This window comes from Pleurodeles waltl, chromosome 7 (genome assembly GCF_031143425.1).
Source record: "Pleurodeles waltl isolate 20211129_DDA chromosome 7, aPleWal1.hap1.20221129, whole genome shotgun sequence".
Taxonomy (NCBI): Eukaryota; Metazoa; Chordata; class Amphibia; order Caudata; family Salamandridae; genus Pleurodeles; species Pleurodeles waltl.
In genome coordinates this window covers 1024682118-1024705731 of record NC_090446.1, presented here as the reverse complement: position 1 = coordinate 1024705731, position 23614 = coordinate 1024682118, and the positions used below count along the sequence as shown (strand labels likewise).

The window sequence follows — 23614 nt, the reverse complement described above, 5'->3', positions numbered from 1 at the left end:
GAAGAGAGGGACCTGAAGTTGCAGTTAGCGCGCCTAGCTGTTGAGGAGAGAAGGGCTGAGGTAGAGAAGGCCTTAGTACAGGAGAGGATGGCAGAGGCAGAGAGGGCCTTTGCCAGAGAAAGACTCGCTCTAGAGCGCAGTCTGAAGGTTCTGGACTCACCAGCGCTGCAGGTGGAGTCCAGTGGTGGCAGCAATGTACAGTGCTGTAGCAAAGATGTTCCTCACATACCCATAGATCTGGTACCTAGGTTCCAAGAGGGGGGTGACATACGTCAGTGGTTAAAGGAATATGAGAGGGCTCTGGTAGAGCGCAGGATTCATGAGAAGGATTGGGGAACTGGCCTAGGGAGCTTTATTTCTGAGGAGGGGAGGGATGCCCTACTGACTCTACAAGAGAGTTACAGGGAGGGGTACTACACTGTAAAAAATGCACTGATTGTGAAGTATGGTTTTTCCCCTGAGGAATACAGAGAAAGGTTTAGGGGTGGTAAGAAACTGCCCCACCAGTCTTGGGAGGAGTTTGTGGAGGATTGCTGCATTGCACTAGATGGATGGGTGAAGGGTAGCACAGTAAACAATTTTGAAGGGCTGTTTAATCTGATTGTCAGAGAACACCTGCTTTGTTGTTGTTTATCAGAGTTACGCCAACACTTGTCAGTGTGTGAGCTCTCTGACCCCAGAGAGCTTGCAAAGGAGGCAGACTTCTGGTTGCGTACCAGAGGATCTGGTGTGGCATTAGGGGGTGTTCCTAATGAGAGTGGTCTAGGTGTTTCCCAACCAGGTGTGGTGGGAAAGGCTTGTGCCCCAGGTAGGTCCCAGTGTATTGGGGCGGGTAAGGCACCCCATGTCCAGTCTCAGAGGAGAGGGAATGGGGTTGGGCTGAGGCCCAGGGTACCCGAGCTCCAGTCCCAGGTCCTGGAAGGTTCCATGAGTGAACGCCAGGAGGTGAGCCTAGCCTGTGCCGTAGGGCCAGCTGTTCAGAAGGATCCCATTTTGTCATTAGGACTTGGGCGGGTGGCTGGTGATAGCGTTCCGCCGGTCCTGGTGTCTGGTAGTCTGGCTCTACAGCGGAGAAGGCGGAAATCCAGGCATAGGGTTGAGAGGGGGCTGCGGGCCCCAGCGGAGAACCTGGAGGGTCAGGGGTCAGCTCTGAGAGCACAGGCCCCCAGGAATGACCTTGGTGAGACCATTTCTGGGCTGGGGGGAATCCAGACTCTGTCAGATGGGCAGAGGTCAGGAGACCTGCGCCAGCCAGACTCTTGTGTGGCCCTTGGGGAAGGTGTTTCCCTGGTGGGGGGTAGGTGTGCCCCCCAGGAAGTCCTGGTGCGCCAGGCAGTGGTTCAACCGCAGGGTAGTGACTCTGGGTTGGATTGGCAGATTCAGGGAGTAAGCTCTGATCTGGTAGGGGGTAGGTGTGGTCCCAAGGAAGTCCTGGTTCGCTGGGCAATGGTCCAGTCTAAGGGTGTCGTCCCTGGACTAGATAGACAGGTTCACGGGGTAAACTCTGACCTGGTTGGGGGGGGGCGGTTAGTGTGCTCACCTCCCCCATGTGAAACTTCTGGTGGCTTCCCCTGGGTGGGGAGACGCAGGACTCTGAAAGTGGGGTTCAGGGAGGGGGAAGCCCGCCCAGGACCCCGGTGCAACCCAAGGGTGTCGTCCCTAGGTTGGATGGTCAGTCGCCAGGTAGTGATCCTGGGCTGGCGAGAGAGTTGTGCAGGGCTGCTGTACCCAGCGCCCTAGCAAGTGTGGATTCTGGTGATACCCCTCCTAGGAGAGGAGGGCGGGATCCTAGACGGAGGGGTAGAGGGAGGAGAGCCTCGCCTCTAGCCACTGTAGAACCTATCGGTGCGGACCCTAGGTTGGTGGATCAGTGGCAGGGTAGAGCCCCTGAACTGATTGGAAGTGGAGTGGAGACAGGGTGCTTTGCACCTGGGGCTACCACCCCCCCACTCAATGAGGCTTCAGAGACCAGAGCCTCCTAGATGGCCTGGAGCCTGGTTCTGTCCATTGGCAGATAGAGAACCCCAGTGGGTTGGTCTAGGCTGCCTGGGAAGCATTGACAGAGAGATTCAAGTGGAGTCAGGAAGGCGTAGAACTGGAACATGCCCATGCTGTTGTGGGCCTGGGTCCTTGTTCTATCGCCCCAACCAGGGAAGTACATCAAGGTATTGATTGTTCTCCCCTGGCTGTTGGCTGGTAGGGGGTTGTGTTGGACTTTTTGCCTTACGCAGGGTCATCCCCAGTCTTTTTGCCTCCTTCCGCCTGGTTTTTCTGACCTCTCGCTGTTGGCTCTGGGAATCTGAGCACTTTATCACTGCTGACCAGTGCTAAAGTGCAGGTGCTCTCCCATCTAAAGTTGGTATGATTGGCTTATACCTAATTGGCATATTTAATTTACCTATAAGCCCCTTGTACAGTGGTATCTCTATACCCAGGGCCTGTAAATTAAATACTACTAGTGGGCCTGCAGCGCTGCTTGCGCCACCCACTGAAGTAGACTTTCAAACCTGTCTCAGGCCTGCTAGCAGAGGGGCTGTGTGCGCAGTTTTCTGCTACAGTGACCTGGCATCTAAATTTACTTGCCAGGCCCAGAACTCCCCTTTTACTACATGTAAGTCACCCCTAAGGTACGCCGTAGCTAGCCCTATGGGCAGGGTGCCATGTATGTAGAAAGGCAGGACATGTGCCATATTGCATGGCCTGTCCTAGTAGTGACAAACAGCCTAACTTGGTGTCTCACTGCTGTGAGTGCTGCCTTCTCATAGGATTGCATTAGAAATGCCCTGCCTGATGTGTAAGGGGTATTGTCTGATTTATGAGGAGTAGCGTAGGCGTGTTTGGTATGGTTGTGATGGTGATAAAAAATGCTTCTTACTGGTGTGGGTGTATTTTTTATTACTATCAGAGAAATGCCACTTCTAGAAAGTGCGCATTTATCTGTGCTTATGACTCTGGTGTTTTGCAGCTTGACTCCAATCCACGTCTGGACAGAGTGACAGTTGGGGCTTTGTGCATACTTTTCAGACAGCCTGTACACAGGGAGGGTGGAGGTGTCACAGAGGTGAATCTGCACACTGAATAGTCTTCCTGGGCTGAGAGAAGGGAGAGGCGGGGCACACCTGCATTTGTAAAGACTGTGCCCTGGCCTCACACAATAGGGCCGTTAACCCCCCACTGATGTTTGGAGCCTGTGCTGAAAGGAGAGAGGGGGCACTCCCAGAAGCAGTTGTAACTGGCTGGAACCTCCTCTCCCTACCATTGTAAAACACTGTAAGAACTGACTATAAGTACAGGGGAATTTTCCCCACAATTTGGAGACTCTTGGAATCATCTTGGAACTGGACACCAAAGGCTGAAAGGACTCACCAGGAACCGCCATGGACTCCTGCTGCTGTGCTGACCTGTGACCTGCCTGGTCACTGTGAAGGACTTGCCACTTGCTGCCTTTCCCTTGTGCTGGTCTGTAGCTGGGCCCTCCACCTGAGGACCTTGTCTTAAGATTCTGCTCCCAGGGGCAGGGTGCTGTGGCCCCTGACCCGTGCATCCATTTATTCACGAGGGGTGCTTCTCCGGTGTTGCGGCTGCCATAGCGCTGATTGCAGCGCGCTTATGGAGCCTTGGGAGCTCGTAGGCTCCTTGCTGCATTGTGTCCCTTTAAATAAGATCACTGCACCGGCCCTGGAAGCTGAAAGAACACTTGCGCACTGCATCGGGTGCAGACGAGTGTCTGCTTGGGCCCCAGGAGGGGTCTGATCTTCTTGTGGCTTCACGGCAGGACCAGGGGAAGGCGTGGGAGGGAGTGCCTTTTCCCCCTGGCCTCTGCGTTAGGGGCAAGACGCTCCTTTTCTGCTGTTAGGTAAAACAGGCATTATTGTGGGCCCCCCCTTGGTGGAAGGGCCAGTGGAGGCCCGGGGGGGCCCCAGAGATCGCGGGTCCCGGGAGGGGCCTGTCATTAAACCAGAGGGGGTGCGTGGTGCCCCCCTCCGGCCCTAAGTTGTTTTTGCTGGCTTTGGCCCCCCTCGTGAGGGCCGGTTGAGGCCCTGGGGGGCCCCCAGTAATCACGGTCCCCGGAGGGGCCTGTCTATGAAATAGAGGAGGTGCATGTCGGCTTCCTCTGACTCCAGAGTATAAGGGAGGCCCCCGTTTTGCACATAGGAGCGCCAGGGGCCCCATTGTTCGCCTTCTAGGCACTGGAGGTGCCTTCATCCAACCAGGTACTGTTTAAAGGACCAATATAGTTGCAATCCAAAGTTCTTTCTACAGACTTTTGTTTGATTCATATATTACCTACCTGCGTTTGATGTTTTTACATATGTGTATGTAAATGTTCCTTTTATGGACATGCTTGCTATTATGTTTTTCTAACTTGCCATATATTTTCTAATGTTCCTACTATGGGCAGTTTATGATATTCTTATGACAAGTACTGTGATGTAATAACCTGTTTTCCTGACTACTGCTTATGTTGCAGAATACTGAGTAACCTGTGTGTTATGTGTGAATACTGCTAGGTTGCAGAGTAATTGCCTTGTGTACAATACAGTATATTTTCATATAATCTGGTGTTGTGTTTCCTTAGTGGTGGGGATATTGCGTCACATGTGTTGTGTGTGTTGTGCAGACGCTTTACACATTGCCTCCCGGTTAAGCCTGACTGCTCGTGCCAAGCTACCAAGAGGGTGAGCAGGGGTTATCTTGGACGTGTAACTCCCTCGCCCTGACTAGAGTGGGTAAGTTCTGCCTGGCTGAGGTGCATACCCTAGCCAACCAGAAACCCCATTTATAACATTGGTTGTCAGTGGTGAGGATAGGACTTGCGCTTGCACAATACCATTGTGACTCATTATTTCACTACAAGGATTGCGTTTAGACCATCACATGTTTGGCTTCTCTTAACTTTCTCTCTTTGGTCATTTTTCCTCTTTTCAGTTCTCACGCTTGGGTTTTGTGGTTGTCACATTTGAGTTATTTGTACCTTTTCAAGATGGGGCTTACCTTTGATTTAGAGGACCTGCCGTTTTACACGCAGGAGGAATTAGAGGGGTTCTGTAGAGAGAGAGGGCTGCCTGTAGAAGGGGACCTCAGGAGATTTCTGAATTTCTTTGAAAGTTTTGTGACATATACCCAGGGAGGGGGTGTGCTAAGGGGGTACCCAGAGGATCCTGAGTGTAGCGAGGGTTCCCAATGGGAGGGCTCCCAGACCTCATCCCTAGAGAGTAGTAGAGAGACTGATCAGGAGGGTGAGAATGACTGGTTGGGGACGCCAGTTGACAGGGAAGGACCCAGTGATAGGGAGTCCCTTGCTGGGTCCAGTGTAAGAAGCAGGGCTACCTCTCATTCCTTGACGCCTGGTGAGCTAAGAGATAGGCGGGAAGAGAGGGACCTGAAGTTGCAGTTAGTGCGCCTAGCTGTTGAGGAGAGAAAGGCTGAGGTAGAGAAGGCTTTAGTACAGGAGAGGATGGCAGAGGCAGAGAGGGCCTTTGCCAGAGAAAGACTCGCTCTATAGCGCAGTCTGAAGGTTCTGGACTCACCAGCGCTGCAGGTGGAGTCAAGTGGTGGCAGCAATGTACAGTGCTGTAGCAAAGATGTTCCTCACGTACCCATAGATCTGGTAGCTAGGTTCCAAGAGGGGGGTGACATACGTCAGTGGTTAAAGGAATATAAGAGGGCTCTGGTAGAGCGCAGGATTCCTGAGAAGGATTGGGGAACTGGCCTAGGGAGCTTTATTTCTGAGGAGGGGAGGGATGCCCTACTGACTCTAGAAGAGAGTAACAGGGAGGGGTACTCCACTGTAAAAAATGCACTGATTGTGAAGTATGGTTTTTCCCCTGAGGAATACAGAAAAAGGTTTAGGGTTGGTAAGAAACTGTCCCACCAGTCTTGGGAGGAGTTTGTGGAGGATTGCTGCATTGCACTAGATGGATGGGTGAAGGGTAGCACAGTAAACAATTTTGAAGGGCTGTTTAATCTGATTGTCAGAGAGCACCTGCTTCGTTGTTGTTTTTCAGAGTTACGCCAACACTTGTCAGTGTGTGAGCTCTCTGACCCCAGGGAGCTTGCAAAGGAGGCAGACTTCTGGTTGCGTACCAGAGGGTCTGGTGTGGCATTAGGGGGTGCTGCTAATGAGAGTGGTCTAGGTGTTTCCCAACCAGGTGTGGTGGGAAAGGCTTGTGTCCCAGGTAGGTCCCAGTGTATTGGGGCGGGTAAGTCACCCAATGTCCAGTCTCAGAGGAGAGGGAATGGGGTTGGGCTGAGGCCCAGGGTACCCGAGCTCCAGTCCCAGGTCCTGGAAGGTTCCATGAGTGAACGCCAGGAGGTGAGCCTAGCCTGTGCTGTAGGGCCAGCTGTTCAGAAGGATCCCATTTTGTCATTAGGACTTGGGCGGGTGGCTGGTGATAGCGTTCCGCCGGTCCTGGTGTCTGGTAGTCTCGCTCTACAGCGGAGGAGGCGGAAATCCAGGCATAGGGTTGAGAGGGGGCTGCAGGCCCCAGTGGAGAATCTGGAGAGTCAAGGGTCAGCTCTAAGAGCAGATCCCCCCAGGAATGACCTTGGTGAAACCATTTCTGTGCTGGGGGGAATCCAGACTCTGTCAGATGGGCAGAGGTCAGGAGACCTGGGCCAGCCAGACTCTTGTGTGGCCCTTGGGAAAGGTGTTTCCCTGGTGGGGGGGGGGGGTAGGTGTGCCCCCCAGGAAGTCCTGGTGCGCCAGGCAATGATTCAACCACAGGGTGGTGACTCTGGGTTGGATGCTCAGGTTCAGGGGGTTAACTCTGACCTGATGGGGAGTAGGTGTGCTCCCAAGGAAGTCCTGGTGCGCCAGGCAGTGGTTCAACTGCAGGGTAGTGACTCTGGGTTGGATTGGCAGATTCAGGGAGTAAGCTCTGATCTGGTAGGGGGTAGGTGTGCTCCCAAGGAAGTCCTGGTTCGCTGGGCAATGGTCCAGTCTAAGGGTGTCGTCCCTGGACTAGATAGACAGGTTCACGGGGTTAATTCTGACCTGGTTGGGGGGCGGTTAGTGTGCTCACCCCCCTTGTGAAACTTCTGGTGGCTTCTCCCGCGGTCGGGAGATGCAGGACTCTGGAAGTGGGGTTCAGGGAGGGGGAAGCCCGCCCCGGACCCCGGTGCAACCCAAGGGTGTCGTCCCTAGGTTGGGTGGCCAGTCGCCAGGAAGTGATCCTGGGCTGGCGAGAGAGTTGTGCAGGGCTGCTGTACCCAGCACCCTGGCAAGTGTGGATTCTGGTGATACCCCTCCTAGGAGAGGAGGGCAGGATCGTAGACGGATTGGTAGAGGGAGGAGAGCCTCGCCTCTAGCCCCTGTAGAACCTATTGGTGCGGACCCTAGGTTGGTGGATCAGTGGCAGGGTAGAGCCCCTGAACTGATTGGGAGCGGAGTGGAGACAGGTTGCTTTGCACCTGGGGCTACCGCCCCCCACTCAATATGGTTTCAGAGACCAGAGCCTCCTAGATGGCCTGGGGCCTGGTTCTGTCCATTGGCAGCTAGAGAACCCCCGTGGGTTGGTCTAGGCTGCCTGGGAAGCATTGACAGAGAGATTCAAGTGGAGTCAGGAAGGCGTAGAACTGGAACATGTCCATACTGTTGTGGGCCTGGGTCCTTGTTCTATCGCCCCAATCAGAGAAGTACATCAAGGTATTGATTGTTCTCCCCTGGCTTTTGGCTGGTAGGGGGTTGTGTTGGACTTTTTGCCTTACGCAGGCTCATCCCCAGTCTTTTTGCCTCCTTCCTCTTGGTTTTTCTGACCTCTCGCTGTTGACTCTAGGACTCTGAGCACTTTATCACTGCTGACCAGTGCTAAAGTGCAGGTGCTCTCCCATCTAAAGTTGGTATGATTGGCTTATACCTAATTGGCATATTTAATTTACCTATAAGTCCCTTGTACATTGGTATCTCTATACCCAGGGCCTGTAAATTAAATACTACTAGTGGGCCTGCAGCGCTGCTTGCACCACCCACTGAAGTAGACTTTCAAACCAGTCTCAGGCCTGCTAGCGCAGGGCCTGTGTGCGCAGTTTTCCGCTACAGGAACCTGGCATCTAAATTTACTTGCCAGGCCCAGAACTCCCCTTTTACTACATGTAAGTCACCCCTAAGGTACGCCGTAGCTAGCCCTATGGGCAGGGTGCCATGTATGTAGAAAGGCAGGACATGTGCCATATTGCATGGCCTGTCCTAGTAGTGACAAACAGCCTAACTTGGTGTCTCACTGCTGTGAGTGCTGCCTTCTCATAGGATTGCATTAGAAATGCCCTGCCTTATGTGTAAGGGGTATTGTCTGATTTATGAGGGGTAGCGTAGGCGTGTTTGGTATGGTTGTGATGGTGATAATAAATGCTGCTTACTGGTGTGGGTGTATTTTTTATTACTATCACAGAAATGCCACTTCTAGAAAGTGCGCATTTATCTGTGCTTATGACTCTGGTGTTTTGCAGCTTGACTCCAATCCACGTCTGGACAGAGTGACAGTTGGGGCTTTGTGCATACTTTTCAGACAGCCTGTACACAGGGAGGGTGTAGGTGTCACAGAGGTGCATCTGCATACTGAATAGTCTTCCTGGGCTGAGAGAAGGGAGAGGAGGGGCACACCTGCATTTGTAAAAACTGTGCCCTGGCCTCACACAATAGGGCCGTTAACCCCCCACTGATGTTTGGAGCCTGTGCTGAAAGGAGAGAGGGGGCACTCCCAGAAGCAGTTGTAACTGGCTGGAACCTCCTCTCCCTACCATTGTAAAACACTGTAAGAACTGACTATAAGTACAGGGGAATTTTCCCCACAATTTGGAGACTCTTGGAATCATCTTGGAACTGGACACCAAAGGCTGAAAGGACTCAGCAGGAACCGCCATGGACTCCTGCTGCTGTGCTGACCTGTGACCTGCCTGGTCACTGTGAAGGACTTGCCACTTGCTGCCTTTCCCTGGTCTGTAGCTGGGCCCTCCACCTGAGGACCTTGTCTTAAGATTCTGCTCCCCAGGGGCAGGGTGATGTGGCCCCTGACCTGTGCATCCATTCATTCACGAGGGGTGCTTCTCCAGATTTGCGGCTGCCATAGCGCTGATTGCAGCGCACTTATGGAGCCTTGGGAGCTCGTAGGCTCCTTGCTGCATTGTGCCCCTTTAAATAAGATCACCGCAGCGGCCCGGGAAGCTGGAAGAACACTTGCGCACTGCATTGGGTGCAGGCGAGTGTCTGCTTGGGCCCCAGGAGGAGTCTGATCTTCTTGTGGCTTCACAGCAGGACCAGGGGAAGGCGCGGGGAGTGCCCCTTCCGCCTGGCCTCTGCGTTAGGAGCAGGACGCTCCTTTTCTGCTGTTAGGTAAAACAGGCATTATTGTGCCCCCCCCCCAGGAACTAACAATGGATGTACTGTTGGAAGGATGGATGGATACTAAAATGTTTCCTGACGAGTAGGACGATGTGCGCAGAAGAAAAGGAGCCAATCATGAATGTGTGAAAGACTGTTTCGTTATATATTAGATTCGCAATACTAATTTTATTGGACTAATGGCTATCGTACGATTCTTGGACCAATGACAACGTGGGACAACTTTAGCTTAACCTGATCGTGCCGAAAGGTGTGAGCTCAATATTGCCCATTCTCGATTTTCTACAATACTGATGAGGTGTGCTCACTTTTTGATTCTCTTACTTAGAGAATTTTGATCTTTAACTTTAATTTGCTTAGACTTCTGATGCTGAATGCTGATCCCTTAGACATTGCTTTCTAATTGTTCGGAGAGCTTAGAGTCCCTGATTCTGAACCATTTCCCTTTCACTGTCCCGTTGCTGATTCTGATCAAACTGATGTCTGACAAAAATAAATGCAGCAAAAATAATTGAAGCTTGCTGATCGATGAGGAGAGGCATAACAAATGCTAATGTTTCTTGTTGCAAATTTGTCCTTTGTTTGAGGCCAACTGCTGTTTTTGATAGAGTTATAGTTAGATGCTTTCCAAATTCATGTTGACTAAAACATTTTGCTTGAAGCCCAAACATGCTAATCCTAATCTGAGGATAGTGAGGTTTTCTTCCATCAAACTAATTTGCTAGTTGATGTTACTCAATTGTTAGAATTAAACTGTATGTTATTTCCATTGCTCAGTTACTTCTGTTGTTGATTTGTACTCTGGGTTTAGAGGGATTCATTTTTAATGCTTTATTCAAGTTGAGATTCTTTAGAAGATTTGGTCAACCAGTGTTGTTTTTGTATGTATACCATGTGGGTTCCCGACTAATTTACGTGATATTAGCATTGTTAATCAGGTAGATACATTTTCTAACTTGTACATAAGGTGTAGTTATTCATGACCAAACGGGTCATGGTGTGTGATAAGTTACAGACTCCAAAGAGTTTTACTGTTTGTTTTGATGATATTTATGATATATTGGGCTTAGGGTGTGAACTTCTTAAACGCAGTCAAAAGTTCCACTGAACCTCTACCGCGTCCCCTTATAAACTAAAGATGAGCACCCAAATAAGGTCAGACGTGCTAACAATGCATCCCAAACATAGTGGTGCAAATGTAGAGCACACATATCCCCTAGGGGCATGTATGTGCTCTACTGCACTTTCAAAAAAAGCTTCTTTGGGGTCTTTTTTTAAAATTGCACATGGCTACCATCAACTTGGAGTCAATGGTAATTGCATTTCCAAAATGCTCAATTCACATGTAGGAAATTCTTTGTACATCTGAATAGGAATCGCAAATAGGTAATCCCTATTTGCAATTTCCTATTTAGAGGATCGCAAATTACGATTTCTACTAGGTAGAAATTGCAATTTGCGGTTCCTAAAAGGCTTTGTAAATCTGAAAAGCCCATTTAGCATTTCTTAGCAGCCCGAAATACCAGGTCGTACCATTAAGAAATGATAAATGGCTTTGTACATTTGGACCATAACTGCAGTAATTATGTGTGGAAAGTCCAGCCAGTTTTAGAAATTTCAGCCAGAATCTCCACACAGAATTCCTTACAGCTTGTAATTAGACCCTAAGTGATTTGCCCACAATCACAGAATTTACAGTTTAGTTCCAGAGCTAGATTAAAACGTGAGCTTTGCGAATAGACCATAGTCAAGTGAAAATTGTAGATGTTTACAAAATCGAGTGCTAACAACAAAGGGCAACACTTGATTGTTGTATATAATATGTGTATTTTCTTGTAATTTTCAATATGCACATATTTCACCCACCAACCGATCGCTGTAATCAGGAGAAGGAGGGCAGAGTCCAGTAAAGACTTTTATCACTTCAGTATGTTGTATCAAAATTAGTAGGCTTTGTGTACCAGGGTCCTTAATTGCAAATTACACCTGCTGTTGGGCCTCTGCAATTAGTCTCGCAGGGTTATTTCATTTCCTGTGTCACGCTGACAGGAGCTTTAGGTGCCATAGGAGCGGAATACTCTGCAGGCTAACCCTTGGATCATAGCTTCAGTGGTTGTACACTCTTTAACATTCACTCTCTTTGTTACTAACTCAAAACCAATTACATTTGATAAACTACCATTTAGAAATATGTTTAACTGTATCAACCACAATATACCCTATCTTTATGACCACCTCAACCTTTTTTAATTAAAGCACAATTAACATAATAGCAGTGTGTATTTAAATGCCATGTTTATTTAATCGGATCAATACGTATGTGACATTTCCTTAAAACAAAATGAAGTACATATTTCATTAGCAACCTTAATGTACCCACTGCCAACCTTAATCCTCAAACTTAATTATTTTATATTAAATTAACTATTGATCTTTAATATAACCCTACCAGCAATCCTAACCCTCACCAAACTCTTATCCTTTAATAATAAACAGTAACACTTAATTATTTGAAATTACGTGAAATTACAATCTAACCAAAAACACTAACTCTTAATTAATCTGAATTGATTTTAATTGTAAATACATCACATTTTTCAACCCTAAACCGAATCCTTAATTTATTTCATTTCTATTAAGTTCAATTGATTTAAATAGATACTTCTACTGTATGTGTAATCCCTATAGTAATACTTAAGTAGGCTCAATTAACCTCATATAAGTAAATAATTAACCCTAACTCTTAATTGAAAACCTTTCCTTTACTCCTATAATTAATGAGGGGGTACACTAACATTCTCTTTAATGCTAAATGGATTATTCGGTGTGCAGGGATGGATATGGAAAGTTCAATTAAACCTAAAACTTCCAGCTGCCCACAAACCATGGGCACTCTAGTTTCTCTGGTGAGCTCACTGTTATGACATGTTCCTTTGGTTTGTAAGACACTGAATCATTTAGGAGCACTACCATAATATGGACTGCAATTAGATTATAAAGAAACAAGTGTATGCCGCCCAAAAAACTAATAGTGAAAATACCTAAATCTGTAACATTTCAGATATGTTATGGAAAAGGAAGAAAACTGAATGGTGAATTGACATTCACATTTCTGACCAGACCCATTATTTGTAGCTAAGAAATTCAGCATCTATTCATCACTGAGGCCCCTACTATGGATTTATTATCACAGAATAATTGAAAATTCACCTGTTCCTCGCGAGACACACTCAGTACAAGATTATATGGCATGTCTTCATCGGACTTGTAGCTGCTATTAACATCCACCAGTATATTCTGACCCTTGACGGAGTTGACAAAGTTATCAATTTCAGAACCTGTTATGGAAAAAACAGTCCTGTTAATTTTTTATCAAGGTTTCCAAAGAAATAACGACATCAATGCATTCCCTTCAACTCTAAACATAATAAATGTTGACAATGTTTGGTTAACTAAATAACGAGGCAAACTTGAGCAGCAAGATATTTTGTGTACATTCATGCCGTAGGACCAAGGCTATCCGTTTTTTGCCTATACTCAAGGTAGCAGGCAAGCTCACCTTTCAATGCATGGTGAGGTCATGCTGATGTTGAACCTGCTTTGCTATAATTGTTTCTATGAAGGGCCGTGTGCTCCTGTTTGATGGTTTCATCCTTTGGTAAGTATTAGTATAGAAAGAAAACACTCAATGGCGTTAACCCTGCATTGAAAGACTACAACGTGACACAATGCCTATGTGTGTGAGCAGGGACAGCTGATCTTCTTTCTTCAGATTTATGGTGCCGGGTTGTGATTTACTGACTTACAACTGTTAACTAAATAGCCATTCTGTAATGACTTTCTGTAATAATTGCAGCAGAACCCATTCAGAAGTAGTGCAACTTCAATGCAAAGTTTTACAAAACCATTATGAATAAATAGCATCAATCATAATATTAATTTACTGATTTACTGAGTGATTAAAGTGTTAAAAGAGAAAGCATGTTAGGGTCACATTTTTGGGGGGTTCGTTCTGGAGTTTCCTTTGTCTCCAGTGGGATGGACTTTATCATTGAAGTTTGTGGTAGACCTACATGTAAGAGTTTTTGGATAGCGTGAGCTATTTTGAAGTGTGTTATGACTTTAGGGAAAAGACCCTGCGGGTCTTTGATAAGGAATGGATTGTGTGAGTTGGAATGAAGCAACTCAGATCATTCTTGAAGACGAGTGGTGCTATTATTGCTATCTTTTGTCCACTTAAAAAAGCTGAAAGACTTAGCATAGGGAATTACTATGGTGAAATGCGGCAAGAAAGTGGATGACTAGTTATCAAATGAGGGTGAATAAAGCACAGCTACTCACCCATAACAGTCTCAAAGGTGCAAAGGGGGTTTGCCGTCTGAGCTTCAGTCGGAGAACCAGGTTTTAAGGTCCTTCATGAATTGGAGTAGCAATGGTGACTGCCTGAGGTGCAGGGGCAGGGTGTTGCAGCTCTTTGTTGCGAGGTAGGCCAAGGACGTTCGTATGCGGGGTACAGTGGCTAGTGCTTGTTGACTGGAACAGAGAGGTCTGGTGGGGGAGTAGAAGGTAATGCAGTGGTCGAGGTAGGTGGGTCCTATGTCATGGAGGGCCTTGTCAGCGTGGACAAGGACCTTGAAGTTAATTCTCTTCTCGATGGGGAGCCAGTGAAGTTCTCTTATGTGCATGGCGGGGAATGTCCAGGAGGAGTCTGGCAGAGGCGTTTTGGATGTGCTGTAATTTCTTGAGGTTTTTCTGGGTGGTACCGGCATAGAGGGCATTGCCATAGTTGAGTCTGCTGGTAACAAGGGCATGTGTTACGGTTTTGCGGAAGTCCTTTGGGATCCATTTGTAGATCTGGAGAAGTCGGAGTGTGTGAAAGCAAAAGGATGTGACTGAGTTGACTTGGCGGGTCATAGTGAGCAATGAGTCCAGGATGACGCCAAGGCTGAATGCGTGGTTGGGGTGGGGGAGGTGCCGAGGGTCAATGGCCACCAGGAGTCATCCCAGGCTGATGTGGATGGTCCCAGGATGATGATCTCCATCTTGTCAGAGTTGTGCTTGAGACAGCTGTCCTTCATCCAGGTTGCGAAGGCTTCCATCCCATTGTGGAAATTCTTCTTGGCAGTTGTGGGGTTTTCGGTCAGTGATCAGCTGGGTATCATTGGCGTAGCAGATGATGTTTAGTCCGTGGTCCAAGAAGTGCCAACCGGGGAAATCTGGTCATGCCAGACTGGGACAAAGTCAAAAGTTCAGGCTGACTGTGATGGAGCACAGGCCAACTATATGGACCCAGTTGGGCTGACTGAACCAAAGTAGCTTAAAATCCTGGTTGCTGAGCACTGCATGGATCAGAAACACAGTTGCATTAGGCAGCTGAAACAATGCATTAGTTCCAATGAGCGCAGAAGCTGCAATGTGGAGCTGTAGCATCATTGTCAAGGCTGCTGCCGTCGGGAGATGCAGGGAGCTGGCGGCGGGAAAAATTTCATGCAGTGGCGGTTCCAAAGGCGTTGCACTGATCCCAAGATGCGGAGAAGCAAGTCTGCTACATCGGTTCCAAACCACGAAGTAGTGGTGAGCCGCTGGTTCTGATCCACGCAGCAGTGGCGATGTGTCAGTCAGTTCTGCTCTCGCAGCAGAGGATGCGTCAGTTCCACTTTAGCAAACACCTTAGCCCCACTTCTAAGGGTCCAGGACTTGGGTGGTACTATTCGGCAGGGCAGATTCACAGATGGAAGAGTCCAGGTGCAGGAGCAGGGTGGGTGGAAGTTTTTAAGTCCCTGAGACTTCAGATCAGGAGACCAACCACATAGCCCTTGGAGTCACTCTGGGTTCAACTGAAGTAGGTCCAGCCCTTCTCACCCAGGCAGGGGAACAGTAAGCAGCAAGGCAGCACAGCAAGGCAGAAGTCCAGCAAAGCGGCAGTCCAACAGAGTGGCAGTCCTTCAGTATCATAGCAGTTATTTTTCCTGGCAGTCTCTCCAGAAGTGTACTGAGTTGATGGTGTCAGAGGTCTATTACCTATACCCAGTTGACCTTTTGAAGTGGGGAGACTTCAAAGACAGGCCTTTGTAGTGCACAAAAGTCCTGCTCTCCCTGCCCTGCCTCTAGGTTCACTATAGTGGTTATGTAGCCCTTTAAGTGGAGATAGGACATAGCCTATTCAGGTATAAGGGAAGCTGTGCACAGAACCTCCCTTCCTCCCAGGATGACCCATCAATGCACACTTAAGCTCCCATTGTGTGTGGCTGTCTAGAGGTAATACGCAAAGTCCAGTTGTCACACAACCCAGACAAGTGATCACAGACAGGCAGCAGGTACAAATGGCTAATGTCAGAAAACACCAACTTCCTGAAAATTGCATTTTCAGAATTATAATTAGGGCTTCCGGTTTTATGGTATTTATTTTTTAACATGTCCGTCTGTATTTATCCATATTTATTTTTTTGCCCATTTTATTGGTAATTATCCATTTTTATTTTGTGTTTTGAGAATAAATGAAGTCATAAAATGGTATATTTCCGCATTTACTTTTTAACTGATACACAAACACTCATATGTCAATGCCTGTTGCATTTTACTGAATTAAACAGACAAATATAACAAAAGACTATACCCACATGTAATTATTAGCAGTATATACAAATATATGTTAACATAGGCTTGTATTTAAGGAAATCTCATTTAGTTTTTTTTAACACCCCTTTCAGTCTCTCTGCTCAGCTGTTGGCCTGGAATTTAGGCAGGACAGCATAGAGAGTCACTCACAAAAAGGACAATTTTCTGTATTTTTCTGCTTTTACAAATAAATACAGACTGGAAACATATTGGACCTCATTATGACTTTTGCAGTCCTTGGACCGTTATGTTGGTGGTGGCAAGAGAGGACCACCAAATTATGTCTATGATGGTGATGCATACAGAATCCCCCAAAAGCATCGACGGCACCGCCAGTGTGATGCAGAATCAAGGCACCAGCAGGCCGGCGGAGACCAAGTTTCCATCAGACTTATTACGAGGTTGCACACCGCCAACATTTCCTCTGTGGTCTGATCACGGAAACCCAGGCGGAAATGAACTGGATAAAAGAAGACGCTCACCTCCAGGAAGCCATACCCATCCGGAGCAAGTCGCAAACCATATGCAATAGCAACTCGCAAATTGCGACTAGTCGCAAAAAGCCCAGTTTGTATGTCCAATTTACCACTAACTCAGAGCAGGTGGTAACCATTACCAAAGTATAAAAGGAGACCCAGAAGGCATCTGGGTTACTCAAGATGGCGGAGATATACCTGATAGGAGTGAGGAGGAGAGCCCACGCAGCCCAGCAGAGGAGGAGGAGGAGCCAGAGACAGGAGAAGATTTACAGAACAAGGCAGCCATCTTCCAGCAAACTGAGGAGGAAATCTATGATAAATACAGACTTAGCAGTGCAGCTATACTAGATTTAATAGATTTACTCAAACCACAGCTAGAACGCCCGACTCTGTGTGGCTGCGCCATCCCTACGCATGTGCAAGTGCTATGCTCACTGCACCTCTTGGCCTAGGGGAGCTATCAGGGGTTCATTGCAGTGGCAGGTGGGGTATCCCAAAGTGCACTATCAAGGTTCCTCAGGGCATTCCTAGATGCCTTACTCACACACATGTCCCGATACATATACCTACCCAGGAATGAGGCAGAAATCAACAGCACAAAGTTGGACTTTTACCGGATCCCCTGTACCCCTGGACACCTGCCGTGCCTCCATGAGGTCTATCACATGGGTGATCCGGCTTAGGCCCCTTGCCACATCACCCACAAAGTGGCCCATTTCAACCTGGAGGCCGACTGTTCTCCTTGACGGCCCAGTTGTGTTCACTGCCAGTCTGCAAATAGAGGAGGCCATCCTGTCCAGCCTTTGGAGCAGCTGGCGGTCCCTGCGCCCCGCACCCTCACTCTGCGTAAGCAGTCCAGCCACCAGTTCACGCATTGACAGGGCTAGGTCACCAGTGTTGTTGCCAATTACCTCCAGTTGTGCATGAACCTGCTGCATGCTGTTTGCATGGTTCCTTTCGAAGCGCTGCAGAACCCCACTAATCCGCCCTAACTGTTGATTCTGCAGGCGCTGACCCCGTAGCAGTTGTGCCTCCGTCGGTGTGGTGGATGGAAGCCCTGACTCTGCCTGCAGCCCTGCTCTCCTCATCCTGCGTCGCCTGCGCAGCGGTGGAGGCCCTGTGATGTGTGATGTGGCACTCCTGGTTGTTGCTGGTGCAGGCTCCGAGACCACTGTTGCAGCGGGTGTCGCCATAGAGGGGATGGTGTTGGTGGTGCAGGTGGGAGTGGTGGCTGCTCCTGTTGTCTCCTCATGGGGCTGGCTGACCATTGGCACCTGGCTGCTGTGGCTGGTGGTGGTGTCTTGTGGGAGACCTGTGGGACATGGGGAAAACACTGTCAGTGTCTACTATCTGTTGCACACTTTCTAATAAACATTTGCCTATTAACTGCCTACTTGACTATATTGCCCATAATGCATCATGCTGGTATATGCTACTCTGAAATGGAGCTATCTTGGTTGTGCATGCCCCTGTGTACATGGTGGGTGGGGGTATGGCATTGATGGGGGTACAGGCATGTCACATGGTACTCACCGGTTGATGTTCTGGGCTCAGAGGTGTCCAGTTCTCCAAATCCAGTTACTGACTCCGGCTCCAGGGTCTCCTCCACCCTTTCCTCCAGGGCTGTGGGTGGTGGTATGGAAGATGGTCCCACTCCTGTGCCTCTCATCTCCCGGAGCCTTTCTGCCACCCTCTCCTTGGTCCGGGAGCAGAGGTCGTACCACCTCTTCTTTAGTTCATCCACACTCCTGTGGCTGACCCCCAGGGAGTTTACCTTCTCCTGAATTTCCTGCCAAATTCGTTTTTTGGCAGAGTCTGGCACATTGAGGGCTGCCTTCCCAAAAAGCTCATCATGGTGCTGACAGCACTCCTCTGTGAGCACCTCCAGCTCCTTCTCTGCAAGCTTCAGCTTTCTCTTCCTGGGAGTGTCAGCCATGGTTGCTGTTGCGATGTTAGCTGTGCTGCAGTTAAAAGGGTGTGGTCCTCCCTCCTCCCAGGTGTATTTGTAAACTTCCTGGCTGTGATGTCATCATCATGTGCCAGGAAGTGTTTTCCAGAGTGTTCTGGAGTGGTTTCTGGAGTGTTCTCTAGCACCTGCATTCAATTTTCAGCACAGTCGCAATTTGCGACACCCACTCGCAAATTGTGAGTCCGTTTTTTGCGCGGTCGCAAAAAGCGACCTCGCAAACAGCGGACTCGCTATCTGCGGTGCGACTCCGGGTGCGAGTCGCAATTTGCCCCCGCAAATTATACCTGCATTCCAGTCAGTGTGGGCGTTTATTTTTCTTGGGCTGAGTGGTGGTGGAGATGAGGGGGATGCTGTTGTGGGTGGGTGGCTATCTTTTGGGGTGGTGACTATAGGTATGGTGGATGTGCTGCATGTAGATGTGTCTGTGGTTCTAGTGTCTGCAGGTGTGGTGACTGGGGTAGATGTCTGAGGGTCCGCTGGGGTGATGTCTGCAGGTAGGATGGGTGTGGTGGCTGCATCACTGAATGTTGGTGTGGTGTCTGCAGGTGTGTCAGGTGTTGTGTGTTGCTGGGAGCGGTGGGGGTGTCAGGGCAGGTTGTGACTGCTACTGTGTGTGTAGGTGTATGTTACTTGTATGCATGCTGGCGTTGTGTCTTGTGGTGCTTATGTTTGTGAGCGCTACCCTTGGATGTTGAGGTTGATGCATGCCTGTCTGTTTGTGTGCTTTGGCTGGGTCAGGGAAGATGGGATTGGGATGGGGAAGAGGAAGGTGGAGGGAGGATGGTAGACAAAGGGTGACTGGCTGCTGTCAGTGTAGAGGCCAGAGCCTGAAATTATCTCTGTAGTCCAGTCAGTGCACTGTGAATGTGCTCCTAGAACAAATTAGTCTGTTGTATCTGAGTTGCCAGTCTCTTTCCACTGGATCTGCACGCTGCTGACCAAGAGGCCCACCTCCCGGCGTCACCAACTCAGAAAGCTATTATAGCACAGAGTTCTGATGAAGCCAGGCGGGGGGAAGGGAAGTAGGGTAGGGAACTGCAGGGAGAGAGATCTGAAAAGAAAAGGTTAGAACAACTAACTAGTGCATACACTCATTCTTAACAGTATAACTCACCAATAGACTCTTTAGTAAAGGCGTCTCCGTGATATCATATTGAGACCCTTTATGAATTGGGCATAGCCCCTTCTTTGAATCATGGAACAAGAACAAACTGCAACCTCTGAACCTAGAGATGGCCAGAGGCTTGGACTATGGACATACTCTGAATATCAATCATGTAACTACTATGCATTCATAAACATAAACGTTTGATCTCAGCCTAGAAATTCTCAAAGACTTAAATATGTGTCTCACATATTATGCTTCCAAAAACAGGGACTAACTTACTTAGGCCTCCTAATACTTTCAATGCTGGGATGCACAATAGATAGCAATTTTACGAGGCTTTTGCAGGGAGCCAGGCCAGACTCAAAATCCTGGAAGAAATATCTGTTATCATGGCTGGGTAGATTAGCGGCAGTTAAGATGTCACTGCTTCCGAAGATGCTGTATGTCATGCAAACGCTGCTGCTGCAGCCCCCCCCTCAGTCCCTGCTAAAATACAACGGCTTATTGATGATTTTATTTGGGGAGGCAAAAAGGCATAGATTGCGGGGAAATACACGTATCTGGCTGCCGGAGAAGGCTGGCTGGGCATCCCATGCATAAAGAAATACTACCTGGTTGCCCAACTGACGTATATGGTGGAGTGGGCCAGAACCCACACGGAGAAGCACTGGTGCTTCATCAATCAAGCAGTGGCCGGCATCCACATATGGAAAGTACCCTGGCTGCCTAAGGCCCATAGACCACCTGGCGTCTACATTTCCCCTGTCTTACGAGACACTATCGGAGTCTGGGATGCAGTCCAGACTCGCTACAACCCATCTTTTGCCATGTCGCCCCTGACTCCCTTCATAGGTAACCCAGAGTTTCCCCTGCAGCACAAGGCTCCTCCTTTGACACTTGGCAGAAAGCGGGTTGCAAGAGGCTGGGAGATGTTTTTGACGTGGAGGGCATCATGGACTTTTCACAATTACAAACATGTTATGACATGCCCTCCACTGTTCGATGACAATACTTGGCCCTGAGGCATTGGCTACTACAGCTAAACATCTGCCTTCATGCGAGCCACCTGCTGACCAGTTTTGAAAGGTGGCCGATCACTCGCTCAGAAGACAAGCGCATACTCTCAGATATCTATAACTTCCTCAACATTCCCATACAATTTAACAAGTCTCCGGCGCAGAGACGCTGAGAATGGGAGTGCACCCAGGGGTCCTTTATTGTGGCCTTTACCTGCCTTTCTGCCAACCTTTTCATGGCGGTGTCCCTGCCATGAAAAGGTCGGCGGAGAGGCAGATCATAATACACTGCCATCATTGACCGCCACTGTCCCTACCGCCGCCATCGTCGTAGCTCGAATGTCGGCAGTGGCGGCAGTCTTGTGGCGGTCTGAACACAGGTATCATAATCAAGCAGTCGGATTACCAAGTAGGCCGCAGTCGGACCACCAAAGAGGGCACAGTGGTCCAAAGAATGCCGAAGTTGTAATAAGCCCCTACATCTCTAAATTTTAACCAAAATGTTAAAAAAATAACATAACTGTCACAAAACCTAATAATTATTATCAATTAACACAAATATTATTCATATAATTAAAATACCATACTTTAGTCCCACAAACATAACAGTCAACAAATAAAATGTAATAAAAGTAAAGATAGTATATCACAATTAACCTATGTTATAAATAAAAAAATTTTTTTTACAAAGTTGAAAATCTTTTTTTAAATATATAATTACTTAAATACCTTTCCCGCATTACTGTACAAACTAAATAACACACAACTAAAATGCAACTTTACATAATTATCAATTAAAAATAAATAATAAAGTAATAATTAATTATCAATAAATTATCTATTATTTAACTTTCCGCCCTTTAACCATGAAAACACAGCACACGCCTGACATTTATCTAAACAATATCATATTTACACAAGTAACATAATTCATTATCAGTTAATTAGTAATTATTAATTATCATTAAATTACTTCCAATCCTATACCCCTACAGCCCACACCTAAAACTTAACTGAAAAACAAATTAATTAGAACATTTACATAATTATCAATTAAATTCTTTACAATAATTAAAAAAGGAATATTAATTAATTATAATTAAAGAATGTCAACCCTACACCCCTACAAAACTCAAAATCCACTACAACACTAAAAATTACAATAAACAAATACATTCAATTAAAAAACAACTAATAATCTATAAACTATATTAAAAACATTAGCAATATTTATGCAATTTATACCATATACAATTAAAACATCTACTAAAACACATAAAAATAATCAAAATAATATTATTGACAATGATATTTTTGCAAATGATATTAACAACATACTTTTAACATCAATATTAACAACATAGATATTTTTAACATCGATAATTACAACATATATATTTTTAACATCGATATTGTTACCTCTAAAATTGATATTCTTGTCAATAATATTCCTGCATCACGATATTTGTGGATCACAGTATTTAAAATTCAATATTTCAGTATCTCGATATTTTGAATTCAATATTTTGTCGAAATACCCTTTCCAGCTGCAGAAATCATCTAGGTGACTGTAAAGATCACTCTCTCACAGATCCTTTTCTTTTAACTTCCATTTTATTCCAGGTTCATTGTATTACAATATCTTCAGCACAGCTCCACCTTTTAGTCCTCTCCCCTTCCAGCCTTCTTCTCAGTGCCCACTGTTCCATCTGACTTCACCGCCTACACCATCACATTCAATCCTTCTCCTGTCACATCGCTACAGGTTATCTCCACACATCTCCCCCCTTTACAATACATAAACAACATAATAAACCTACATCAACAATGACTAACAATAAACTAATGAATGCCTCACAAAAAAAAATGAAACTGAATTCGCGAATTTAACGATTAATTTTACATACACTCCCCATACTCTATGACAAGCCATTCTCCAAGACTACCACATTTCGTTTAACATCCTTGACCAACTGAGGAGCAGAATATCTGCTATCCTCTTTTAAGACAATTCCACCTTTCCTTGTCACCACCCAGTCACCCCTCTATATGTGAAAAAGTTTCACACCCATTCTTTTGTTATAATGTTGGATGTTCTTCCTTTGCATTTTTTCAACTTTTCCTCTTACCATCTCCCTGTCTACTATTACTGTTCCTTTACTTTTTAACCACATAGGACACTCTTTCACATCTGGCTTTCTTCCTTTTAAGGCTACAAATGGTGATGTGGGGTTTGTACGGTATGTCCACATTATCTTGCTCAACTCCCTTCAGCAAGGAAGATGATTGGCCAATGATAACTGAATATTCTCCATCACTATACGATTTACCTTTTCTACCACGCCATTAGCCTGTGGACGGAACAGAGCAACCCTTTCATGTACAATTCCCATCTTCTGTAAATAATCAGTCATTTCAAGTGACACAAATTGTACGCCATTGTCTGATACAATTGTTTTGGGAATCCCTTCCTCCATGAATGACTCTTCAAAGAATTCTATAACTTACAAAGTACTTACCTGATCAACTACTTTGACAACAAACCACTTAGTGTGATAATCCACCAAAAACATTATTGTGGTCATAACAACCCTGGAGGTCAGTGTTAAAGCGGCGGTAAGACCGCCAACAGGCCGGCAGTAAAAAATTTGCAATTACGACCGTGGCAGAAACCGCCAACAAAGACAGCTACTTTAACACTCCGACCGCCGCGGCGGTACAAACAAACAGCTTGGCGGTCACCGCCAACAGACAGGCGGAGGACAAAGTAACGCCCACAGTATCACAACCTACCAATCCGCCACCTTTTCTGGGGCGGATTCACCACGGATAAAAACACAGCGGAAACAGGATTTCGAAGGGAAAACGCTCACCTCTACACACCCCACGAGGAACCAGGACACCATGGAGCCGGAACTCCAAATCCTCCCTGTGATAGTCTTCCTGCTCCTCTACCATGAGCACGAACACCAGCGGCGAAGACCACGGTGAGTACTGCACCTACGACACAAGGGAGGGGGGAGGGAAAAAACAGGGACACACACACGCAACACCCCCACCCTCACCCATTACAACACACACACT

General features: G+C 47.2%; 1 protein-coding gene across 1 annotated transcript in view; it reads right to left on the bottom strand.

The window, feature by feature from the left end:
- The window catches only part of LOC138245863 (ATP-binding cassette sub-family A member 9-like), a 2236336-nt gene that overhangs the window by 1142118 nt on the left and 1070604 nt on the right, over window positions 1-23614 (bottom strand). Inside the window, exon 21 of the mRNA XM_069199841.1 lies at window positions 12551-12678. Coding sequence (XP_069055942.1) covers window positions 12551-12678 — 128 coding nt within the window. The remainder of the gene's footprint in view (window positions 1-12550; window positions 12679-23614) is intronic.